The sequence below is a fragment of the Dermacentor albipictus genome, chromosome 1 (genome assembly GCF_038994185.2).
Source record: "Dermacentor albipictus isolate Rhodes 1998 colony chromosome 1, USDA_Dalb.pri_finalv2, whole genome shotgun sequence".
NCBI classification, from domain to species: domain Eukaryota; kingdom Metazoa; phylum Arthropoda; class Arachnida; order Ixodida; family Ixodidae; genus Dermacentor; species Dermacentor albipictus.
The window spans coordinates 13644175-13670927 of NC_091821.1; the positions used below are offsets into that span (position 1 = coordinate 13644175).

At 46.1% G+C, this 26753-nt stretch overlaps 1 protein-coding gene and 1 long non-coding RNA gene across 3 annotated transcripts in view; one reads left to right on the top strand and one right to left on the bottom strand.

The window, feature by feature from the left end:
* spz4 (Spaetzle domain-containing protein 4) overlaps positions 1–7857 on the bottom strand; it is a 67429-nt gene extending 59572 nt beyond the window's left edge. The window contains exon 1 of the mRNA XM_065451884.1: positions 7774–7857. Coding sequence (XP_065307956.1) covers positions 7774–7794 — 21 coding nt within the window. The 5' untranslated portion in view covers positions 7795–7857. The remainder of the gene's footprint in view (positions 1–7773) is intronic.
* LOC135918202 (uncharacterized) lies at positions 185–24913 on the top strand. 2 transcript variants are annotated; one of them, XR_010569597.1, is made up of 4 exons: positions 185–416; positions 1965–2044; positions 8522–8563; positions 24725–24913. It is a non-coding gene; the product is annotated as an uncharacterized lncRNA (long non-coding RNA). The 2 variants fall into 2 exon arrangements; XR_010569596.1 differs by having other exon boundaries at positions 185–376.
* The last annotated feature ends 1840 nt before the right edge of the window (positions 24914–26753 follow it).

Consider the following 26753-nt stretch of genomic DNA (forward strand, 5'->3'; position numbering starts at 1 on the left):
AATTGTTCCATAAAAATCAAAGCATATTTTCTGCAGACGTCGTTTCTGTGTATGTGTGGCAAACGAAATAAAGGTTCCGTGAATACAAATAAAAAAAAACATTGTAAAAATGCTTTGAAAAGTTGCTGCGGCTTTTAACTAAAGACGCTATACAAGCGTGTTTAAGTCATTTGTAACAGCGAAGTCTCTCGGAGAGACAAATGATTTCAGCTGTTCTGTTGGTGGCAGACAACCGTAAAGAGGAGCTTTTTTTTTGTAAAATTCACGTTGAAGACGATCACCGTTCGCTTGCGCTTACGTCGACCGTCAAAGACGTAACTATTCCCGAAATGGATGACCTGTTGGAAACCGTGGTTTAGGAATATCTTAAACTCCGGTATTTGTTTTCACAATTTTTTCATGACATAAAATGCGAGGTGCGTGAATAGTACTTTATGAAATCCAATCGAATGCAAATCGAGCAGGTTTCTAATAATAGGACAACTTATTTTATTGTAGTGTTTGAGTTCGAGCTATATTTTGCTTGAAAGATTTACAAATTTCAGCCAATGACAAAAGAATAGCAGAACGCTCTGCGAGCCGAATTAAGCTCCTATACAGCAATGGCTATAAAGTATTCCAGGTGTCATTTTGTAAGCTCCTATTAGCAGCGACTGTGGTATTCACGGTGATGTTTTTACGGGCCATCATCTCTTAAGTAAAACTCAGACATTAACTCTCAACATCAATGTTGAACAGAAAGGCAGTTCATACGAGCGAAGCGAGAGTACCCGAGTACCGTCGAGAGGGGGGGGGGGGGGGCATGTTTAACAGTGTTAGATAAACCAAGACCACGTGATAGTATCGCCAAACGGGGGGCACACGAGCATCAGTGACACACGGGCATTAAGCAGGAACAGCAACTGTGCCCACAGCTGTATTAAAACTCTGGCTATGCGGTATACATACGAGTACTCCAATGATGGAAACGAGAAAACGAACTCGTCGCTCGAGAAGTACATGTTGCCGGGGTAGTCGGTTCATATTGCTGAGTAGACCATAAATATGATCGCTTTGGCGCAAACAACGAAGGACAAGAGGGTACAAGGGGAGCGCCAAGCGCTCCCCTTGTGTTCCGTTCCGTCCTTCCTTGTTTGCGCCAAGCGATCACATTTATGGTCTACTCAGGGAAGTCGTCGCTGCTTTAGCTTATTCACTTTGTTGCGGTAGCAATTATATGGACACCCCAGGCGAATTTTCGCCATCGTCGCGGTGTTCCGTATAAAGTCCAAATGTGAGAGGAAGAGCGTGCGCGGGTGAGAGGAGAATGATGGTGGCTTCAGTTATGAGTGGCTATGGGCGGAGGACCGCGCTCGACGCGCCGAACAGGGGCAAATTTTCGGCGTTCCTGGCGTCGCCGGCGTAACCGTATCCGACTTCGCCGACCGCTGCCTGGCGCGCGAGAAACGCCTTCAGGGCCGTGTATCGTGTGCTTTAGATTACAAAGACGGCGCCGAATAATTGTTCCATTCGGCGCCGTCTTTGTAATCATGCTTAACCAACTACCCCACCCACACATGCTCAGTGTGCTTTAGAGTCGTGCATCTCTAGCTCCCTATCGCGGATGAACTTGAGGAGGGGAACGTATCTTCAGCGAGAAACTAGTGACACAGGAGGTTTTGGTTGAGTTTCGTAACAGCTTTGCAATGTAAAACGTAGCCAGACATTTTATTTTTATGCGCATAACTTTGGAGAACAAATTGGGACGCGATATAAGCGTTAAGGATCCATTCATGCTATCACCGGTGTGGCGACTGGTGTGACCAAAATTCATTCGCCTAATACTGCGACAGATATCTAATACGGATATTTGCGATGTGCCACATGCCCCGATATTCGCTTGCATTTTGAACCTGACTTTATGGCGCGTCACTTTATTAATTATAAGTGCAATTTCACGATTTATTTCTTACGTCTTTGTACAGCGTTTTCAGGCTGAAATTTTTACACGACACTAGTCGAATGTCCCAGCTTGCCCTTGCGGCTGCCTTGAGTGCTCTCGCAGGTAAAGTACGCTTTTGATTCGTGTCTTGTACAGTAAGCTCTGCGAAGTGTTGTGTGTCATTGGTTGAGCCGTCCGGGATGCTTCTAGCAAAGCGCTTTTTTTCTTTCGCACGAAATCAAGTTGGGTTGTAACGAACCATGCTCTTTTATGTACTGGACGAACTGTCGTGCGAACCAGGTGGCGCGAACCACAGTAATGTCTCTGTAATAGCCTAAAATATTTAATTACTCGCTTCCGTTAAAATAAAGAAAATTATGGGGTTTTACGTGCCAAAACCACTTTCTGATTATGAGGCATGCCGTAGTGGAGGACTCCGGAAATTTCGACCACCTGGGGTTCTTTTACGTGCACCTAAATCTAAGTACACGGGTGTTTTCGCCCCCATCGATATGCGGCCGCCGTGGCCGGAGTTCGATCCCGCGACCTCGTGCTCAGCAGCCCAACACCATAGCCACTGAGCAACCACGGCGGGTTACTCGCTTCCGTGACTGTTATTTAACGACTGTCTAGACGCAAAAGCAACACGCAAAACAGCAACAACAAAACGATAGCACTTTGTCGAAAAGCTTTCTTCTCTGCCGCATCTGTATTACGTTGTCGCTGCCATAGAGGCAAAAATTATTAAGATAGGCTGGCTTGAAAGCGTCTTCTTTTCTTTTTTGCTGACGACGCTACGTCTCTTATGGGATATTCAATTGGTTTCTCTGTTAAAAGGTTCACGCAAGCGCATGACTTGTAGGCAGCGGGCGTTGCAACTGCGGTGTTCAACCGAAGTAATCCACCTCAACCTCGTGGAAGCAATGCCGCATGCAGCGGCTCTTTTCCTGCAGACTCATGCACTTTCAGGTTAGCCACAGACCGAACTTTACTGCCGCCTGTGGCCTGTTCAGCCTTTCAGCCTATAGCGATGTGAGCAAAGTGCAAAGGCGCCTGTGTAATGGTAGATTTATGCACGTTCAAAAGACCTCGGTCAGGCGAAATAGTTCGTCCAAAGCACCCCAATAAATCCGGTTTCTCGAAGCAAAAGTGTAGTTTTTAATTATGAATAGGTGTTTTATTCAGTTGAGTAAATACACCCTAATTGAGCATTTCATGTGAGCAGTTATCGTCTGAGTAGTCGGAATCGAAGTCAGCAATATAGCAACTATCTCATGGCATGCCGTCTAACAGGTTCGGTCGTGAGTCGCTGGCTTCACTAAAAGAATAGCCAAAAAATTTTAAGATAATGTTTCCTCGGATACCCTCGCATGTTGGTGTCACTGACAACAAAAGAGCAGATGCCGCCGCCGGTGGAGCGCTTTCAAGGGAGCCAACAGTGAGAGCTCCGGTGAATCACGAATTCCCTAAGGAGACAATTTGTCGCCGAAGGCTGGTGCGGCACTTTGTAAAGTGCCGCACCAGCCTTCGGTTGTAGAGTGACTTAGGCGCACGGAGGCCACCTTCATATACAAAATAAGGACATGACCGACCAGTACTCCAATAATGGCCGTTTAAGCTCGGCCGTGCTGCTTCTACATCTTGCACTGAGTGCAATGAAGTGGGCGATGTACAGCACTTCATCTGGTACTGTGAGCGCTTCTGTTTTGAAAGGAGAAGACTTCTGGACAGCATGACAAGAAGCGAGTTTTCCGACGGACAGTTAGATTTCCTGAAAGAAGAGCAGCCGACAGCACGCGAGCAAGTGTCGCGCATTCTTATCAGTTTCCTGTAGAAAAAAACTGGCACATTTGGAGAGTAAAGGGATGCTCAGGCGGAGCAACTGCCGGCGAAGTCTACCAGGCTAATAACTCCACCTGTAGCAACATCATCGCCACCGCAACCAACCTTAGCTAGACAGCTGGTCGCGGGCTCGTGCAATTCGTATACAAGTATACTAACTCAAGCACATATTTTCCAATTGTTTTGGGATGGTAAGCCCAATCAACAATTATGGAACGCTTTCTGGCCAAACGAAATTAAAAGCAAGGAAGTGACCACGCAACTGAGCGACTTACGACGATAAGGTAAAACTTGGAAGATGGAACAATAACGTCACGCTATTAGACCACTGGTTACACTGAAACGTGCCCAATGACAGAGAAGCGAAAGCGATGAGCGTTGCGTTTCGTCATGCGCACTGTTGGCCCATTAGCACAGCGTTACTTACTGCACTGAGTTTCTAGGCGTCGTGTTACCTTAAGGGAAGCTGAAGAGTCTGTCGAATTCAATAAGACGCCCATATACGGATGCGGGAACCTTATAAACCATGTAGGTAATATTTGGTTTTTTTTTTCCATTAGGAGCGACGTAATCCTCGGTTGAAATTGCGCTGTAGCTCCGCCCCCCTTTGAGTGAGCGAGCGGAGCGGAGACCGGAAACCGCGGTGTTGTGACGTCAACTCTGCTTCGTTCCTTCGCAGCGTCCGCGACCGTGCCTGACCGCGCTTGTTTCTGCGTGCGTGCCATCGTAATCTGCTTCGATCGACCCTGCATTCCTTTGTTGGTGCGTCTGCGTGTATGTAGAGTGGTAGTCAACGTGCGTGGTAGTCAACGTGAGCGGTAATCAACGTGAGTGGTAGTCAACGTGAGTGGTAATCAACGTGAGTGGTAATCACCGTGAGTGGTAGTCAACAGATGAAGGTCACTACACGTACTGCATGAACCGGGAAGCTTTTCACGCGTTTAAACCATCTTTGTAGATTGCCGACAGCTTTGGACAGCGCACAAATGCCGACGATCGCATCCCCGCTTACGTTCCACGAGGAGGCATGCAGGAACACAACACTACAGTTGTTTGACCGGAAACGAGCTCACTAGATCGGCGAAAGATCGGCGAGATCACTAGATCGCTTTGCAAAAAAATGGCTGTGGCTTAGCTAAGGTTAAGCCCAGGATGCGAAGCATACTAGCCTTTATTTTAACGCGGCAGCGTTAAGGAGCTCGAGTCGCAGAAAAGCCGGTGTCGTCGGCGTCGGCTTAGGCGTGCGGCGCTTTCTCAGGCGCACATTTCGTTGTCGCGCCGAACGCTGCGTTGCTCGACGCTCACCGCGTCCGATGCGGGGCGCGCAGTCGCTGCGCCGTAGCAAAGCCACCTAGAAATAGTCTCTGTAGCACGCCGCAACCTTCGCTTCTCATTCCAACGAGCAGCTCTGTCTCCAGGAGGCATCTCACCTCGTGAGTGTCTCGCAGAGGCAAGCGCAGCTGCTTATATACCGCCGCGACGCCGCGAGCCACGGTGCGAGTTGGAGCCCCGTTTCTCCTCTGTCGTGACGTCATGGTGTCACGTGGTCAGCCTTGAAGGCGACGCCGCGAGCGACGGCGCGAGTTGGAGCCCCGTTTCTCCTCTGTCGTGACGTCACGGTGTCACGTGGTATTGAAGGCGACACCGCCGCGCCTGAGGAGCTGGGTTGAGCTCTATGCTTCGCATAAAAACATACTCACCAAATAGCATTTCCAACACGAGGAGATCCCAAGACTTCGATTTCGTTCGCGTCGAAAGCACTGCTCGCACCAGCATCGTTTGCTTCTTCGAGAGGCCGGCTCTTCGCAATCGGCTCGTACATGTAGGGAGTAACGCCGAACTCCTCAGAAAAACGCAGTCTCTCTAAATTTTCCATTACCCTCTCAGAAAAACAGCGCCGAACTACCTGGCACCGCGCTTCATGTGTAGCGGCAGCGGTCGGCAGCGGCAGAGTTGACGTCACGAGGCGCACCGACCAATCACAGGGGGAAACGAGACGCGCGAGCTGGGCGTGTCCGCTGCTGCACTTTTCGTCGAAATAAAATATATTTGCACTTTCTTTCGCTCAATTAATTTCGATACGATATTCGAATTCGGAGGGTTGAAAACCATTATGTACAGATGTTCACTCATTTTTTCTGGAAGACCTTTCAGCTTCCCTTTAAGGACATTTGACGGTGCATCGAACTCGAGATCCCGCACCGGTAGCCCTCATTGTTTATGCTTCGCATAGATCAGCGGTTCTCTGATTAATTACCGTCCCTGGTTCTTTATGTGCACGTGCTTTTGAAGTAATGACACTCATTCACTCGCACTTTGAAATTGGCAGTGCTCCTTCCACGTCATTTTCGGGGAACGAATTACAGCGAAAACTGACGGCACCTGATGAGACCCGCACAAATTTCTCCATTCCCCCTCCCCCCACCAACCCTTTGGGGCCTTAAAGAGACGTCAGGTGACTTGGACCAACACTTACTTTCGAAATTCAAATTTAGCTTTCTAGGTCAAACTTCCCGCACTCAGTGACGGTAGAACGGGAACGGGAAACCAACGGGAAACGGGAACCATTACGGGAAACGAACACTGACACTTGACTTCACTATATATTTTCCGTGTATTTCGTACTTTGCTTACAACGGAAATGTGCGAGATCAATCCACCATATGTGATGTCGTGCCCATTACTCCTGATCATGAATTTCGTTTCATGGAGCCCATTAACATCACAATTTAAGGAACCGCACGCCTCATTACAAACCCTAAAATATCTTCCCCTTCTGGTCCAGATAACATATGTTCTAAAATCTTGAAGAATTCATTGTCTATCTCTAGTAAAATATTATATCACATTTTCACACAATCTTTATCAACAGGACATCTTCCACTTGCCTTGAAAGTTGGAAAAGTAATTCCAGTGTTTAAAAGCGGTGACAAATATGGCGGAGAACTACCGCCCTATGTCTCGCTCACTTGCATATGCTGCAAAACCCTTAAAAATATTATTGCATCAAATCTTTATAACCGACTCGAGTGTAATAACTTCTTTTAATCATCACGGGTTCCGAAAATATTTTTCGTGTGATACGCAGTTACTTAAATTCACCACTGACTTGGACTTTAACATGGATAATAACCTTCAAAGTGATTGCATCTTGACTACTCAAAAGCATTTGATCGCATTGCTCACTGCTGCCTCATCGCTAAGCTACCTTCTCTTAGACTAGACTCACCAACGCTATCTTGGCTTCGTGACTTTCTATCTTTTCGCAAGCAGTTCACAGTCGGCAATAATTTTGCTTCTTTTTCTCATGTCACATCCGGTGTTCTGCAGGGCAGCGTGCTAGGCATTTTGCTTCTTTTAAATTTATGTTAATGACCTGCCTTCTAACATTTCCTCTTGCATGCGACTATTTGCTGACGACTGCATCGAATACCGCGCTTTTGAAAGTCATGATGACCATCTCATCCTCCTAAAGGACCTTAACCTTGTTTCTGCCTGATGTGGTAACTGGCTTATGACGTTGAACTCGAACAAGGGCAAAACAATTTCCTTTACTCGTAAACCGTCACTTTCTAGCTTCACGTATTCTATAAACAACGTTTCACTGTCCCGTGCGGTGTCATATAAGTACTTAGGCTTGCATCTTACGTCCGTACTTTCATTGAAATTTCATATGACCAACATATGTGCTAAAGCGTCACAAACACTGGGTTACGTAGAAATTTGCGTCATTGCTCATATTTTGCATACTTAACCTTCGTTCGCCCACAGCTTGAATCTGGTCGCTTCATCAAGAGTATTTAATTTCAATGCTGGAAGCCGTACAAAATACAGCCGCTTGATTCATTTCATGTAACTATAACCGCTCATTCCAGTATAACAAAAATTATGCTAGACATTCCACTCCAGACGTTAAGTAATCGTCGTTCTGTTGCTCTTTTATGCTTAATACACAAATATATTCACAGCGTAATGCCATCCCCACTGCCACTTGAAAAACCATTACGGACTCCAGGCGCCTTCATAATCATTTCAGCATCAAACGCATCTTTGATAAGACTAAAGCTTTAAATTCTTCGGCTTTGCCACACGCCGTCGCACTTTGGAACGATCTTTCAGATGCCATTGTTTCAATCACTAACCGCGAACTTCTCCGCGAGCATCTATATGCATATGTTGCGAACTGGGAGTGTATAATGATGCATTCTTTTGTTCTGCTTACTGTTACTTTTCTTTGTTCTCGTTCATGCTCATCACGTATGTTGTTTTATAATCCCCCATTACTCAACGCTCCGACCGGAGCCTGTGATGTCCGTTTAAATAAATAAATAAATAAATAAATGAATAAATTTTGGTGAATTTTAGTTAATTTTGCTGGATATTGTTTCATTTGGGATCGTTCTGTTTTCGACGCTATACCAACTAGCCCCAGTCGAACCCTTACTGAACATTTAGGATGCGTGGTTTGTCATGATATTAGGAAAACAATAATGGAGTAGCCGTCAGCTTTAGCGTGACACCTTCCTTTTATTATCAGTTCAATTAGAAAAGAAAAATAAGTAAATTTTAACAGCATGTAACACTTAAGCGTTCATATATTATTTAAAACAAAATATTTTTCTATGGCTTCATGTTCATATGATTCCTTATTATAAGAAGTCTGCTTTTTTAAAGAACAACTATAGGTACTGAGAAAATAAGGCAGTTACCTGCAATGAGTTACGTGCAAGTGTAATCAAATTAATTGGCTTGCTTCAGCGCATCTGGGGTCGACCTCTGGACCGGAAATAGTAAAGAATGGTAAGTCATATACTGCATACACTTTTTTGAAGGCGTTTTATTGGAAGTCCTGGGGTGGAGTTTCGAACTCTGCTCTATGGAATGCTGAGAAAGAGTGCAGCGATGATCCTGCATAGATACACCGCAAAAATTGTGTTACCAACATGAACAAAAAATGTATTGCGATATAATTACGTACCTTGTCTGCTTTCTGTTTCCCACTTCCATTGCAATTTCGCGCGCACGCACGCACGCACACGCACACATACACACACACACACACACACACGCACACGCACGCACACACACACACACACACACACACACACACACACACACACACACACACACACACAAATATCTTCGTGGTTAATACCATTATTTTACTTAAGCAGAAAACGATCATCCTTTCCAGGTCCTGTAGGCCTGGAGGGAAAACCTCTGTTGAACTTGACGGCATATCGCCCTATTGCTCGGGCCAGCTACATAGGAAAGGGAATGGAAAGGATGGGTCTTGCACGGCCAGAATGGTATCTCGAGCATTAAATGTCTACACCGCCTCCACGGCAGGCTTTCGTCGAGGTCTTTCCTCCGTCGAAAGCGTTATTGACTTCACAGCGTTTGTTGAACAAGAGAAAAGCCATAAGCGCATATCAGTTGGGCTCTTTCCCGACGGCACATATGACAACCGTTGTCATGACGACATCCTCAACCTCCTGGAGGCTTTTGAGCCACATTGCATTGCACAATTTGCAGCCACATGTGCCGTCAGTAATGCGACTATATAACTGATTGGTTGTTTTTTGTACAGAGAAGATGGTCCCATCACTGAACATCTCACGTACTGCGGCGCTACTCAGGAAGGAGTTTTAAGCCCCACTTTGTTCCATGAGATCATCATTGGTCTAGCTGAAATGTTACCAAAGGCAGTCTTTGCCTTTCAATATATGCAGATGAAATTTGCCTTTCTATTTTTGGGGCTACTCGTCTTCAGGTGCGTGTGTTATTACAGCGGGCAGCAAAGTTGACATCAGTTTACCGTTGAACACAATATCCCTGTATCCAACGAGAAAGGCGCGTTGATAGCTTTAACACGCAAACTTATGGTGCCGTATACACAGTCTCAATTAATGGACGCGCTATGACTTAAGAAAAGACCCATCAATTTTTTGGTGTAGTAATAGACTGAAATCTTGCGCCTATCTGAAGAAAAGACTGTCGTCGATTGTCCGATTGATGGGCGAGAAAATATGCATGAGGCACATCTGTACGTTCCACGCTTCGGTTATTAAGAGCTCAATTTCTGGGGATTTCTACGATACAGCCTTCCAGTGCTGTCCAATACGTGCAAGTCGAATGTTCGCTCATTGGAGACCTTGCATTGCGCACGTGTTTTGGACTTTCTCATTGCGCTTCAACATCGGCAACAGTCGCGCTCGCCAAAGATCATACGATTTAAGCTGTGGATTGTCTCAGGGCACACATTCGTCCTCTTTATGGCGTCCCTGATCACCATCTCACACCGAGGTATCTGCCCTCGCAGATACCTCGTTCCACATTTTGTGAAGTTATCGTCACCCATCAAGGTTGTCCTTCATCAGGATACAAACCAGCAGCAAGGCCTTCATTTCACTTGTGCTATCTCCAACAGTCTCAACTACGCTTAAATATTCCGGGTGTAACGAAGAAGGCCAATCACCTAAAATAGTATTTGTTTATTTATTTATTGGAATACCCTCGGGGCCCGAAATGTATTACAGAGGGGGTGGGTAAACTGTGTTCATACAGTTGTAATAACGGAAACATTGTTATATATGAAATAAAATAGGAAACTAGTATTTAACTGAGCAGGTTATTTTAACAGAGGTCAACAACAGAGGCCTTCAATGACAATAGCGTAAGCAACACAATTGTACATGTATAACAGGAAACGGAATTAACAAATAGCAGCGCAGGTTATTCTTAGAAGTGCTCAACCACAGCAGCCTTGAATGAGTGTGCATCTCCAATGCTGGCAATGGTGCTGGGAAGGTGGTTTCATTCTGAACTAGTCTTGGGTATAAATGAATCCTGAAACAGGTTAGTATGGCAGAAAGGAAGGGCGACTTTATACTGGTGATCAGTGCGGGATGACAAATATGGTGGTTGTGACAAAAGTTCGCGTTTCAATGACTGGTTCAAGAATAAAACTTTTATGTAAGAGACAAAGACGTGATACTTTTCTTCTTGAGAGTAAGTTAGGAAGGCCAAGATTAGATTGTTCAGTTAAACACTGGCAGTAGAGGAATAATTTGATAATATAAAGCGAACTGAACGATTCTGAACAAATTATTTGAAAAAAATTTGAAGAAAATTTGAAATTGAAAGTGACGATGCAGCTATTACTGAATAAGGCATGCGGGGACCAAACAAAAATCTTTATGGATGTGTTGCTCTCATATGCCAGCTCTAGAGGTGCAGTTGTCATTCGGACTGCGCTAATTACAATCACATTCACACTATCACATATGAGAACATGAACGGCGGCAGACCTTGCTGCCCTGCATGCTGCTCTAAAATGCCTTTTTCATGAGCAGCCTCGTAAATGGGTAAATATTCGCCACTTTAAGGCAGCACCTCATAGTCTCCATTTCGCCCTACGTCACCGGACGCATGAGCAGCTGGTATCTGAAATAAGAGAGGACCACCACAATACTCGATTTCAGTGGCTGTCTGGACACTAGCATTGCTGGTAAGGGCTTCGCTGACGCCGCCGCCTGGTCACCCATGTATTAGCTTGAACAGTTTCGATCCCCCTCCAGTACCGACGCTACAAGGAAACTTTGGCTGAATTCAGAGCGTGAACTACTGGGACACAAGCTAAGGAACAAGAAAAGACAGGACACGGCGCTGTCTTTTCTTGTTCCTTAGTTTGTGTCCCAGTAGTTCGCGCTCTGGATTTAGCCATGCTTCAATACTAACGCGCCCAATTTTCACTTTTGAACGAAACTTTATTTCCCGGATAAAGCTTTGACACAAATTGGCCTTATCCTAATCTCTCCTACTGTAATTTACATACAGTTCATCCATCCCTAAAGCTACAGGTGCCTTAAAATTGTGCCGCTCTGAGGCGACGTTGCCGTGCCGCCTTTGGCTCGGGCTAGCACATGTAAAGGTCCACTCTTTCTGCATCGGAAATGGGGATACGCCCACGTGCGACTCTTGCGGAAGCGTATAAACTATTGAACACGTGTGTATTTGTTCGCGATAAGATACCGAGCGTGAACCGCTCCGGACAGCATTAAACTGCCTGGACTCTGAACCATTTCCGGAAACAATGACCTTTGGACTGTTGCCGTGCGCGTTGATGGCACAGAAGGTAACGAGATCATTATTGCAGTGCCTGAAGTCGACAGGTCCCTGCGACCGTTTATGGATAATGCGAATCTTCGAATGTGCGCAGAACTGCACTCTCTCTCTCCCTTTTTGTTCCTATATTCCATTTTTCCACTTCCGGGTAGCAGACCGGACGGGCGTCTTCTTGACCTCCCTGTATTTCTTCTCTTGTTTATTTTTCTCTCTCTCTCTTTCGTTTGTGCCGAACAGGAATAAGCTAGGATGGGAGGAAATCGCTTGCCTTCTGGGGCATTCTTTTCTGGTAGTATTCCTCACTCCCCCATCGAAATAAAGAAAATTTACTGTCCTCATGACTGTTGTTCTCAGGAAACACGAAACACGTATAATCCTAAATCGCGCGAAAAAGGAGTTTTTGCATGGATCAACGGAGCTCTTTCATTTCATAGTGCGAGAATTTTTGAAGATTTCTTTCTTTGTTTCTGTCGCTTTTTTTTTGCGTGCACAGCTGCGCACGTTGCCTGTCTGCAGGGAATCGTGCCTGCGTAATGGACAGGAGTGTCGCATCATTATTCTCTCTATATATAGCAGTTAAAAAGTTACACTCAAGCCTACTTAAAAAAAAGAAAGAACACAAATCCACATAGGAAACATGCACTAAAATTCTTTGTTATTTTGGTGCGCTCACAAATTCAAATTGTGACATTCGTGCAGGTCATTACACTGCCACAGGAGCTAATTCCTGTGCCAAATGTTGCTATAGGGTTGGCGCAACATCGCAGTCAGTGCTTCGCCCTTTAGGCGAAACTGCCAGTCTTTTTCTTTTTTGTCGAGAGATTCAGATAGTTTGCTCACGCATGCAATAAGTGTGCCTAAATTTACGTTAACCTTCTTTTTTATGTGTTTTTTTATTTTTTAAGCTTAAGCGCGTAGGTTTTTAGTAAGTGCGTCATTTGCACTAAGAGTTCTTAGTTCCTTTAGCGCGTGTCCAGTGCGGACGGAAGGAAGCAGATTTTTTACTGGGTTGCTCGTGTGTGTTGAGGGCAGCCGTATTCTGACTTCGCTAGTACGCATGCGTGGAACGAGTTATTAGGAGACGCAACTTTTTTAAAAGGGTTCTGTGGAGTACGTCAGCTACGCAAATTAAGTTCTTGTTTAGGTTACGTGTCCTGTAGGGACTAAAGGAAGAAACGTGAGTAAGCGTAATGAAAGGTTTGCCTTCGACGCAACTGCGCTTTCTGAATAGTGACCACAAGGCTAGAGCGCTTGTGATTACGTACTTGTGAAGATGGCCAGACTGTTCAGTGGCAACAGTACGTGAGATAAGTACGCCACTGCGCTAGGGTGAGAACAGGCTCTTCGCGAAATTAGGCCACTTAGGTTATGTTCGGCTGTTTTCATTATTTGTTTGCAACGACAACGTCCCTTTGTTTTGCTACAACAATAACACTCTGGTCTAGTCGGCATTCGGGGAGAAATGGATAGCGGTTTGGAAAGGTGTTTCGAACTGCTTTGTCAAAATTGGGGAAATAGAAGATCAGGGTTCATTTTGACTAAGTAATAGCCTGGCGAGTCAGGTGGGCAGAGCCTGCGCTTACACGTGGTGCAGCGCTGTGTTGTTCTGTTTGTTTGACGTACGTTCTCCAGGGCCCAGGATCCCGAAGTCCGTCAAACGAGGCTCGACACCAGTACCCTGCAGGTTCTTTCAGCGTTCCTCATGGCCAGCGAATTGATTTCGCCGGCCATTCCGAACTTCCGGGGCGAGGACGAGCTGTTAGATACGGGACCTTTTCCTGAGCCTCCTTCAAGTTCACCAGACTACATCGAATCGCGCCACAGCTAATTAAGGAGCGCAGAAGCACGTATACCACATTCCCGAGGCGTGGCACGTGCAAGCAATTTGGCGGCCCCCATCTCGTACGCCGCATCTGGAGCTATTCACTGCTTGACTCTTCCCGAAAGTGAAGCGAGAGCCTGGCACTGTTCCAGGTAATGTGGGTCCAAGAGGCAAGACGGGCGTAATGCACCGTGAAGCCCTGGCAGCAATCCCTCCCCCCCCCCCCTCCCCGCCTGCCTTTGTCACGGTAGTTGCAGACCGGGAAGGCAAGACCGCAGAGAGAAGTAAGCACTCGGACAATTGGGGACCAAAAAGCATTCCTTCATTCATCTGTTTCGAGCTTCTTGCCACGGGCCGCAGCGTCCGAGTTGCTGCCGGCCCGTAATGACTTTATGACTGTTAATTTCTTTGTACTCCCAGTGTACATAATGTAAATAAACCTGCAGTTTTCATCCCGACGTCCTCCTCAACCTCGGCCAACTCCCGCACCCAACGGCAAGGTGCAAAATCTGGGGGACAGCAATTGGGATTCTCCTCGAGATCCTGACAAGGTGCACTTTATGGACGAATACCTGAACAATGGATATCGTTTTTAAAGTCGCGTAAAGTGCTCTCGCCTCCTCGCAATTAGAGTGTGATGGCTCATATCCTACCTAATGTCCGTCGCACTGAAGGGACGAATAGTGAGGACAGCATCCTCGAATATGTTAAATCTCAAATATATATATATATATATATATATATATATATATATATATATATATATATATATATATATATATATATATATATAGAGAGAGAGAGAGAGAGAGAGAGAGAAAGACAGAAATCCTAATTGCGCTAATGCGTACACCTGTCTAAAAAGAAAATTTGATGTGCACATGATCTTAGGATGACGTTGCAAGGAATACCCACATGGTTTCCTTGAGGGGGAAGCTTCATAGATTAGGACGCATTTGTCCTGTATCAAGCCCTAACTGTCCACCTTGACGGACTTGCCACACTCACCAGGAAACTAACCGTTTGCAACGAGAGTGGGAATAGAAGCAGTTGGTTGTTGTGACCATCTTGTCTGTCCTTTTCGTTGTATAAAGCGTCACCCACATAACTTTTCACAAGTATGAAAGGCGCGTTGGAATCGAATTGAACCGAAACGCATACTATTCGCAATGTCCTATAGATTTTTTTGTTTTCCCCATAACTCACTAATTAATTAAGTTTAATTACACAACTTTCTTAATTATTGGCTGAGGACCCCAAGTATGATACGCAGATTTGTAGAGCATCTGCAGAAACCACCGATCGAGTTGTGTCATTTACAATACGTCTCACGTAGTCCTTTTTTCGGGGTTTCAAAGAAAGCCTGCGAAATATTTGAATAGCCACGATACAGTGCGCAGTGGTATCGTGCTGCTCTCAAGCGTGCGTTCAGTGAACAAGGTCGGCTCCCGTCGGATAACGGCGAAAATGTATGCTGCTGGCCGAGCGCTGCCAATGAGATAAAGAACGCCGTGCCACTTCCTCGTCGCCAGTCACGATGCAACCAATCTTTACCGGCCACATAATTGCCGCTTTCCGGGAACTGCAGCACACGCAGCCGCAATCTTTACCGGAAAACGCTTGTGGCGAACGCTATGCGCAAAGGCGAGCCCCCCCCCCCCCCCCCCCATTCAGGTTTTGTTCTTTCCCCTGCATGGTCGGCGGTACCGCTGCCGCGGATACGAGGAGGTGAGCGACATATGGTGGTGCTTCAAGGAACCAATAGCCCATGGTAGTGGTGGTGGTGATAAACTTTATTTCTTATATTTAAAGGAGAGGTGTGAGCTGAGCCCTAAGGGCCCAGCCCTTACAAAGTCTGGGGGGGGGGGGGTCCCTAGTCCGGGACCCCCGTGACTTCTGCAGCGGCTTTGGCTCGGGCCACCAGGGCACATTGGTCCTGGAGGGTTGAGCAGCCGAGCAGGGCGGCCTCCCAGTCCTCTCGGGTAGGGTGGGGGTTTGAGGGGAAAGCAGGGTTGGAGGGGCATGCCCACACCATGTGGTATGTGTCCGCAAACACCTCCCCACAGTGCGGGCACGCGCCCGAAAATGCCGGGTTGAAGTGTTGCAGCACCGCCGGGCACAGTACCGTATTCGTGTAGAGACGGAGAAGCCAGCGCTCCTCTGTCTTTTTGAGGCCTTTGCAAGAAGGGAAGTATCGGCCGTGATTAAGCTAATACAGCTGTGTAATTTCTTTAAAGGTGATTGCCGGTTTGAATTCGGAGACCACGTCGACGGGCGATAGAGGCGACGCCCGGAAATGAAGCGCGCGGGTTGTAGCGTCGGCTACTTCGTTCCCCTCTATTCCCTGATGATCTGGGGCCAAATGATGGAGCGCCGGGGTTGGAATCCCTGGTTCTCACATTTCTTAAGGATTTGGAAGGCACGATATGAGATTTGGCCTTGTTCTACATTGCGGCAAGCACCCCTCGGGTCAGTAATGATGACTCGAGACGCTGGATCGGCGGCAGCAAGCGCGATAGCCACCTCCTCCGCGTGAGTTATATTGGGGTCCCTCAAGGTGAGGCCAATAACGGGTGTGTTTTGATGGACGATTGCCGCCGTAAACCAACCCCCGTAGTGAGGGCCGGCAGCGTCCGTATAGAATACTCCTGGGGGATCTCCGTATTCCGTTGATCGGCTGTGACCACGTGACTTTTTGTGCCATTTCCGGGCACGCCGCTGGATTTTCAGCGTCATGAGCCATATAATGCTTTCTTAAATCGGTAAATATTTAGAGCTCCCTTTGAGAGAAATTTTCTGTGGTATATATACATAATTTCTGCTATTTGTTTGCTTTTCGCTGTTATAATTTGCTCTATACACAAAACTTGCGCTTCGAAGACGAGCATAATATTTTTTACCTCTTTTTTGTATCTGATTGTCATATTTATCGTTGTGTGCGGAACTCGCACAGCGAACGAGCAGTTAGAGAGTTTTTCCGGGTCCGCATAGCATGTTGCCGTTTACGGAATATCAGAGCACCGGCAGCAGTTGAACCGGTAGCGACAACTGGTCGTACTTCGTTCATCCGCAACGCATGAGAAACATTTTTATGTTGTATGCGTGTTCTCGACGAAGAAAAAGACGGGAGCCACTGTGCATCAATGAAGTGTTGGTGCCGACACCTTTACGTCAAAAATCAAGTTGGTTGGTTAGTTGGGGTTTAATAGCACAAAGGTAACTAAGGCCATGCTGCGCCAGTCACAAGACAAAAGGAAATGCAATGTTTGAGCGGGAGAACCTGCATTGCATTATATTTCGTGTAAATAACAAGTTTTCTCTAAAAAGTGGAAGAGGTTAGTAAATGGCACTAGCGGGTCATCTGCCAGTAATAGGGCAGGGTGCAAAGGTATATGTAAGTTATATAGGTTGTGCAAAAGTTTTCGTCGCTGTGTTTCAAAATGTGGACATGTTATAAGGATATGTATTACTGTAAGAGGTTCGTTGCATTTTTCACAAGTCGGCGGTTTTTCTTTTCGGAGGAGAAAGTTGTGTGTTAAATGTGTGTGTCCAATCCGAAGTCGACACAGGATCACCTCATAGAACTGTTGCTGGTGAGTGCACTACTTCCACTCACCACTTACGGGTTTGGTAAGATGTAGCTTGTTGCTTATGCAATGGTCCCATTCCTGTTGCCATTTTGACGTCAAGGCCCTCGTAATCGCCGTGATACTATCCCTATATGGAAGCGCCGTGTTTGTTATGTATTCGAGCGCTGCCATTGATGCACATCTATCCGCTGCTTCATTACCCGGTATACCAACATGGCTTGTACCCAGCAAAACCTAATTGACCGGCCGTATTTGTTTAATGCTACCATGTGTAAAATATCCCCTATCAGGGGTTCACATTCGGATTTCGCGTGTAGAGCCTTCAGTGTGCTTAGTGAATCAGTGTATATTACGGTGTTTTCGTGTTTGTCAGCGATGCTCTTTTTGACTACAGTCAATATTGCGTAGACTTCGGCTTGTAGACAGAGGCATGTAGTGGTAATCGAATACTTCTTTTTCAATGTTCCATTACGGCCCCCCCATCCACGTGTTGTTTTGTTTTGTTTTGTTTAGAATTCAAGTTAGAGGTAGTTCTTCCCTACAGCAACATTTCTGTGCATGACCTACGAAATCGGACGGCGCGTGCCGCCTGATTTCAGCGGCCATGTTTTGTATACTGTGGTTGAACTCAGCGACGTATTATGGTGCCAGAAGCTATGCCACTCACGTCTACATCTACGGCATTCTGATAATTTGTAAATGGTAATATGTATATGCTGACAGACTGAAGTTCCATAGTGTATATTACCGTTCTATGAAGTATGAACATTGAGAAAATGGCCTACGCGAGGCAAATTCTGTATACGTTCCAAGAACTGGCCTCTCTTGTTCTGCTTTTTTTTTCTGACTGCTCCATTAGTCGATACAAACTCGGTGATTTGGAAACTAGAAAAATGTTGGAGCTTGTGAACGGCCGATACTTGTTCACTCCCACCCATCTGCCTCCTTCATTGTGTGAATGTAAGCACGGCACAAGAAACGTCATGCTGCGTCCTATAACTGTTTTTTAGTTATATATGTGCGTAAGAGATTTGACATCATTAGTGATTCCGAATATTCCTTTTCGCTTAGTTAAACAGTGCATACCAAAGCTATAGGCTGGTTCACGCCAACAAAGAAACAGGAGCGCAAGCAAGCAAATGAAAGCAATAGAATAAAATATAAGCAAGAGGGTCAGATCGCGCTTGCGCATTGTGCACAGGAATGCAAACGAGCACATCGTACGTCACAGCAAATAGTTTCTAAAGTAAGTAATCATTGTTTGCAAAAGAGAGGTGCAGTAAAAATAAATCAAGCGCTGTCACTGGCAGTCGAAATCCATATCGAGTAAACAAAACGGCAGTGCAGGAAAGGGCACGTAAAAAAAAAAATATGCAGGTCCAACGCTTATGTAGAAATCAATGTGAAGTGCGAGCTTTAGCGAAGAGGTTCTTTATGTTTCACAACTAACAACGATGCTACAATTTTGTTTACTTTGATCCCATGCAGCTTATCATCTCATACAATATTTATATTTACGCCAGACTTTTAGTGTAAAGGGGCATATATTGCTTTCGCATTAAAAATCAAGTAAATAAAGAAACAGTTGAATATATATGTAGAAAGAGCAAATGCTAAATGAAAGGTAAGGAGGCTAACCAGGACTGAGCCCGGTTGGCTACTCTACACTGGGGAAAGGGAAAAGGGGACAGAAAGATTAAAAGAAGAAGGGAAAGTCAACTGGGGATATCGTTCGGTCACTCAGTCCGGATCACAGACGCCGACTCAATCCGGTAGCTTTCAAATATTGCAGCAGCGCTTTTGTGGCCATTTGTAGCTGCGATATGCGAGGCCATGGCCTCAAGATCTTGTTCAAGGTGAACGGTTTTCTATCTAACTGATTGAGAGCTGTGCAGAGGTCATGTCTTTCATTTTCAAAAGATGGGCAGTAGCACAGTAGATGTTCTACAGTTTTTCTCGATGCTCAGTGGCTATGGTGTTAGGCTGCTGAGCACGAGGTCGCGGGATCGAATCCCGGCCACGGCGGCCGCATTTCAATGGGGGCGAAATGCGAAAACACCCGTGTACTTAGATTTAGGTGCACGTTAAAGAACCCCAGGTGGTCGAAATTTCCGGAGTCCTCCACTACGGCGTGCCTCATAATCAGAAAGTGGTTTTGGCACGTAAAACCCCATAATTTAATTTAGTTTTCTCGACACCACAGGCATTGCACTCGGCGCTATCAGCCATTCCAATCAAAAACCTATATGCATTGCTGAATGCGATGCCAAACATGTAAGCGGAGCGGCGCAGCATTGTTTCCTCATTACGCGGAAACTCTGGTAACAGCCGCAGTTGCATAGATGGATCGAGCGAATGCAATCGATCTTGGGTGAATTCAGGTGTGCGCTACTTCTCCCATGTCATACGGTGCGCTAGCTTGCTTGAGTACTGGACTGCGTCAGTCTGCGATAAAGGTACATAAACAAGGGTTTCTCCTTCGTGTGCTTTCCTAGCAGCTTCGTCAGCGAGGTCGTTGCCGGAGATACCGCAGTGGCCAGGCAGCCACTGAAACACGACGTCGTGTCCTTTCGCGATCATATGATGGCGCATTTCTCGTATCTCCGACGCGAGTTGTTCACAGGACCCGCGACGAAGAGATGAGAGAAGACATTGTAAGGCCGCCTTCGAATCGCAGAATATTTCCCACCGATTAGCCGGTTAGTTGTTAATATAATCAACGGCACCTCGGAGGACAACAAGCTCCGAACCGGTCGATGTTGTCAAGTGAGAAATCTTGTATCAGATGCTTAGTGATCGTGATGGTATAAGCATTGCGCCGGTAGAGCTGGTCTGAGTGAAAGAGCCAGCAGTATATATGTGAACTCGGTCAAAGTAGAAAGTGTGCAAACTATCCAGAGCCGCTTACTTCAAGGCCAAGGTAGGCAGGCCGGTCTTCTTTCTTATCCCTGGAACCGTAAGATGCACATAAGGTTGTTTTAAGCACCACAAAGCTGAGGTTGAACGTGCTGAGGGTGTGAAACCCGATGGTAGGGAGTCACGATGGATACTGACCTCGTTGGAGAAGGATGCTTGTGATCGTCCTCCTGGCAGGCAGGCAAGAGAGCTTGATCGCATCCGGGAAACATGACGAACATGGGCCCTAAGCGTGTCGGAGCTAATGTAAGTCGGGATCGGATGGTCTTAATCATTATAATAGTTCCTGCTGTTTAGGCGCTCCATGGAAGGCCAATTCAAACACGTAGTGCCTGTGCTTGCACGCTCTGAAGTTCTTGAAGATTTGACTTGCATGTTTCAGCAAGCAAGGGAGAGCTGTAGCGTAGGAATCCGATAAAAAGTGCTTGATATAACTGCAGCATGGAGCCCACTGACGATCCCCATGTTTTGCCGGCGATGAACTTGAAGACGTGCACAATAGATGTGAGCTTCTTCTTCAAGTGGGCAACCTTAGGGCTCCAATAGAGGCCCCGGTCAACAATGACACCCAAAAACTGATGATTTCTCTTTCAGGAGATAGGCTGGCCACTGATGTATACTGGGTAACGAGACGTCGCTTCTCGCGTAAAAGCGACTAACGCACATTTTTCTGTTGAAGTGGTAAGGCCCTGTGTGCGAAGATAGTCAGATGCCTGTGTTGCTGCTTTCTGTAGCCTTGCGCGAACCTGCAAGTGAGTGACCGCTGATGCCCAGCTGCATATGTCGTCAGCGTAGATTGAAACACTCACTGTTTCCGATAGGGATTCCGCCAGCCCAAGAAGCGCGAGGTTGAAAAGAATACGGCTTAGAACCTCGCCCTGGGGAACGCCTCGGCATGTGTAGTGGTCGGTAGTCGGACCACCTTCCGTACGTACGAACAAGGATGTTTATGTCAAGTAGTTTCTGATCCATCGATGTACTCGTCCTCCTAGTTCAACTGTCAAAAGTGCGTCTAGAATGGTTTGATGGGAAACGTTGTCGTAAGCGCCTTTCACGTCAAGAAAGAGTGCTACTGATAATCACTTCCAAGATTTTTGCTGTTCTACAGATGATACTATACGATGACACTGTCAATCGATGAACTGCCTCGTCGAAATCCCGCCATAGAGTCAGGGTAAATTTTGTTGTGTTCAAGGTACCATTCGAGACGCATGAGGATCACACGTCCCATGAGCTTCCCGACGCAGCCGGCAAGTGATATATGCCGATACGATGCCAGTTCGAGCGGTGACTTTCCTGCTTTTAGCAGCGGTACCAAACGGCTGAGTTTCCATTCCTGTTGGACGACACCATCTTGCCATGAACTATTAAAAAGGCTGAGGAGTTCTCTTCGTGCTTCTTGACCTAGGTGGCGCAAAGCAGTATATGTTATGATGTCGGGCCCTGGTGAAGACAAACACCTACAGAGCGCCATAGCAGCTTCTAACTCTTCCATAGAGAATGGAGCATCCATACTTGTTTCTCGTGGACCGGGGATGTCGCCTAAAGTCATGTCAGGAACTAAAATTGTACCACCAGCGACTTTCGCACAAAATTCCTCCGCAACGTCTATTTCACTGCGGTTTTGATAGAGAGCAAGGGCGTTAAAAGGGCGTCGTTGCCGGGGGCTTGAGAAAAGACCCCGTAGGGTGCGCCACACACGGGACAACGGCTTGCGGGGTCCAGTGGCTCGGAAACGCATTTCTATATTTGATCAGCTAGCTTATCCATTCGGCGTTTTATCCTGTTTTGCATGCGCCGAGCTTCTCTGAGGTTAAGAATTGACTTCATGCGCCTGTTCCTCCTTTCAGCTCTGCGACGTAGTGCACGAAGCCTTTCCAACTCAATGTCATTCTCTGTACGCTTTGATGAATGTGTGAAGCAACGCGTGCAATCTTGCATTGCGTCTGTAATTATGTCTTGTAATTTGCGTGCGATATGTTTCTTGCATGTGCCTTCTACATGATCTTGAAAGACTGACCAGTCGATTTGGCGAGATACAACCGGTAATGCGGCGTCTAGACCATCGATTCTCACATAGGTTGGAATATGATCACTTCCGTGCGTTTCAATATCAGTGAACCACTGCACACTCGAAGTCAGGCAACGTGACACCAAAGTCAAGTCAAGGCAGTTGCTGCACATTGTTCTTCGCAGAAACGTCGGGCTAGCCTGGAAGCCTACGTAGCTTAGCCTCCCTTATCCCTTACCCCTTCTAATAATAAAGTTGACACTCACTTCCGTCATTTAGAAGACACAGGTTGTGACCCAATGCAAAGGATATTAGTGACCGGCCCTTCGAATTTATCCTGGAGCTTCCCCATATAAGGTGGTGAGCGTTTAAGTCGCCTCTTATTATCCAAGGGCCGAGATTAGCAGCCATAATATCTTCTAGTCTTTTGCTATCAAACTGACTTGTTGGGGAATGGTAGACGTCAACAATATAACGCCCTATAGAGCGCTACTATGTGCCACAGTCATCCGACCAAGAAAGGCGACGACAACACGTCCAGCGCGCTCATGGTGCGCGAGCAAGGAATCGGCGGTTGCAAGATCGAAGGACAGCGGTGCTTAGTCCCGCTCCCGCCTGATTGAGCGGGCTCTGTTAAAATATAATTTGTAGGGCACCTGGCACCGACGTCTGTCTGGTTTTCCCTCGCTCACAAATCCATTCCTTAAAATTTTAAGTGTGCTTTAGAGTTACCTACGAGCCAACATGATTTATTAATATTTTAAAGCGAAAGCCTTAAGTGGCTCGTTGGGATGGCTCATAACCGTAAAAAGCGGCGTCTAGCCCAGTGTAGCAAAAAACTCAGTGCCATTCCACTCTGCGAAGGTGGATGACACGCGAAGCTGTTTAGCGCACGACACAGAGGTGACCCAGGATATTGAACAAGGGTACGAACATATTTATAGACTTATAATCTGTGATCATCGTGGTGATATAGGTACGCACATACATTCGCGTATCACCTACGTTACTAAATGTATCCGTCACGTAAGGCAGTGAATGGCTCATACCCCCTTAAGCAATAGCTCATACCCCCATAAGCGTGGCCTCCCCATTACGACGACAGAAGAGAAGTGAAAGTCTGCGCTGTATGAGCGTCAACGGAACCATCGGTGAAAGACAACGACGCCCGAGCCATTGCTGATGATAATTTTGTGCACAACGGAGCCAGCTGCGGAAGAAGACGACGACGAAGGCGCCAGGAGTGATACTAGCGCGTTCCCACATTTGGCACCGATAATTTTTTAACAGTCCTTTTTGAAAAAGCTGTACAAAACATTTTTTCAAAAACATGTGTTCTTAATTACTCTTGTGCCTGGGACCTCTTTGGGTCCCGCGTATGACAAGGGCAGTTAAAGGTCGCGTTACGGGTCCCCAATCCCACAAGGGTATGTGCCATTGAGCTTGGACCCTTTCTGCACTATCACCAGGATCGGCCCACATCATGATTTCGTTTTGTCAATATCTCGGCCACCAATGTTTGCTGAATATGAATGAAGAAAGAAAGAAAGAAAGAAAGAAAGAGAGAAAGAAAGAAAGAAAGAAAGAGTGTTTAGGTAGTGCATTAGGTGCTCGCATGTGTCGTTGAGGAGACCGACCTACAGCGCCAAACGTTTACTTCACACTGCGGATCATTATGTCTTGCAAGACGTCGAACCCCTCCGATCGTATAACTTACTGCAATACCACGTGAGCAGCAGGCTTACGCCTGCACGTGTTTCAGGAGTGTAACGTGCTGCCGAACTTTTTATGTAGTCATCAATTTTTTTTTTGTTATGCTGAACAAGGGTGCACTTACTGGCACTATCTTATCGGTCAGCATACAGGGCTTTTATAAGCCCTTATGCTGGTAGTTGCGTTCTTCACAGATATGAGCTTCGTATACCTACTTATATAATCAGAAATATTTGCGCCGAGATACCAACTGATCCAGTAGCTGCCACGCGAAACTGGGAGGGTAGGCAAAGAAAGCTTCGCTTATTGCATAACATACAACACCACACTACTAATTCTCAGCGATTCTTGACACTTGCAAGGATTCTTTTAGGGCGCTAACTATAGGCATTTGCAGTTCAGTTGTTGATAATAGCGCCAATATCTTGTTGCGATGAGAGCGGTCTCCTGTACAAAGCACGCAATTTATCGCTTTTTTTAAATATATATTTTTTTAATGCGGAGCTTGAATAGTTCTTTGCAGGGAAAGGTGCGCAATGATTTCTTCTGATTCCGAGCAAGAGCAGGCCAAATTTTTGGCTTGACATTTCTTATGTAGAAAACACTCTGTGCGCGCAGTGCCGAAACTCAGCCTGTGTACTGCTTCGACAGAACGGCTGAGATAGTGAAACATTAAATTGTAGTTTCGGATAAAGGAAAAATATTTAAATTTGATGACAGTTTTGAAATCGCATGTTCCTCAGTATTTCCGTCCTAATCGTTCTTTCCCCGCTGGTTTTCAGACGCTTCGCATGGATGCCCACACGACCCGTTCGAATGCTTCGTGTTCTGCAAAAGCATGGAACACGAGTTCTTCTTTTGCGTGGGACTTCGCCAGCACTTGTGCTTGTGCAACACTGACACGCCGGTAGAAGATCCTCGCTGAGCGATACGAGAAACTCCCTAAAAATGAAGACATTTGCACTGTCTCACTTGTGTGTGTGTTTAGCGGAAAACATTCTCTAGCCTAAGCATGTTTTCTCTCCTCGCACCGATGTAGTGAGAAGAATTAGTAGTTAGTGCGAGAACTGCGGTTACACGTTTAGAATTGGAATAGATGCAGCATGTAGGAAACAGACGTGTGCTGTATACAGAGGTGGTGCCCCAGGCAAAGTCAAGTTAATGCGCCCCTCTCCACTCTAGTAGCAAAGTTATGCTAGCGCAATAAAAAATTGAAATGTCACTTTTTGAAACAGTACTAGATTTTGTCAGAGAAGCATTAGCGAACAGGCTTCTGAGTATCATTTTGTTATTTCATGAACATTTAGCCATATAAAGGATGGTGTGGCTAAAAAATAAAATGGAATCTAGTTTGTACATAACAGAAAGCCTTTATAGGCTTGGAACAACGAAATATTATATAAGAGACGTCTTTCGCAAAAGTAATAATATCGAAAAACATGAAGCGTTGACGAAATCGCGTACAAAACACTATTAATGTGAAACATCAACATGAAAGGTCAAACGTTGCATAATACCAAACCCAAAGAATATAAAAAAGAATATATGAACTTAAACAAATCAGTAAATACGTTACACGCTTTGGCGAAATTGATAAAGTGCCAGACTCGAAGTTTGACGCACATACTAGTGTGGAACATTTTTGTTATTCATTAGCGCCGCCACATTGCGTAGGCAGTGGTGCCATCTACGGACAGTCGACATGATGCCGTTGGGGTAGCGCTCCGTGTTGTATTTCAGGTACACGCTCGGCGGCAGTTTCTGCTGGTTGTTTCGCGCTCGCGCGATTGGTTTAGTCTGGCGTGGCGTCCTCTACGTGGGAAACGGTTGTCTAAGGCCCACTGAAGTGATTTAAGACAGCGTGGCTGGAGTTTAAGCGGCGTTGAGGCGGATGAAGCACCCAGCGCGATGTGTGCACGCCTGTTTGAGCCTGTGCAATCAGCCTCGGAGATCAGTTGTATATTTCTGAAAATTTGTTTCACTATTGTGACCTTACGGCAGCATTCTCACCGTAGTTATAAGCAGTGGTATAGCAGCAATTAATAGTTACAAAACATTGAACGGTACTGACTCTGTGAGGGTCGTCTTATATATGACGATCCTAACAGCGTGGGTACCGTTCTGCAACGGAATAGGTTGTGCTGCTTATTTTTACAAGCGTCCAAATTCTTATATGCAGATACATTGCCCGACTACCTCGTTTGTTTGACCAGGTCTCTGCCCACGAATAAAACAGTGTCGGTTAGTAATAACAGCATACCGTACAGTGTGAACCACACTTGTCGAGCGGTAAGCGACGGGCTGTGTACTGCACGAGAACACGAAGCAGTAGCAGACGCTTGTTTATAGATGTGTTCGTTCTATATAACGCATGGCCCAAAGCGTGCGGAATGACCGTGCGAGGACTTATTGCGGCACTAGTCCATGCTTTTTTGTTCTTCGTATGCTGAAGAAGAGGATGAAAATCGATATGTTTTTTTGGTGTTCTTCGCCCCGCCCTCTACGACGCACTCATGCACACGTCTTACGAAAATTGTGTCCTCAAAATAGCCGCCGGGTTCTTTTTATTCGATACCCTTTGGGTATTACTGCTTTACAGGGTAAAAATACAACGCCGAAGCACAAACCTTATATGTTTGATGCTGGTTTATCAAACACAGCCATCGGTGTCATACGGAAGGCTAACATAGACATAGCTATAAAGAAAATTATATTAGGGGGTGTTCTCTGCCAAAACCACGGTATTATTATGAGACACACTGTAGTGGGCGACTCCGCATTAATTTCGACCACCTGGGGTTCTTTATCGTG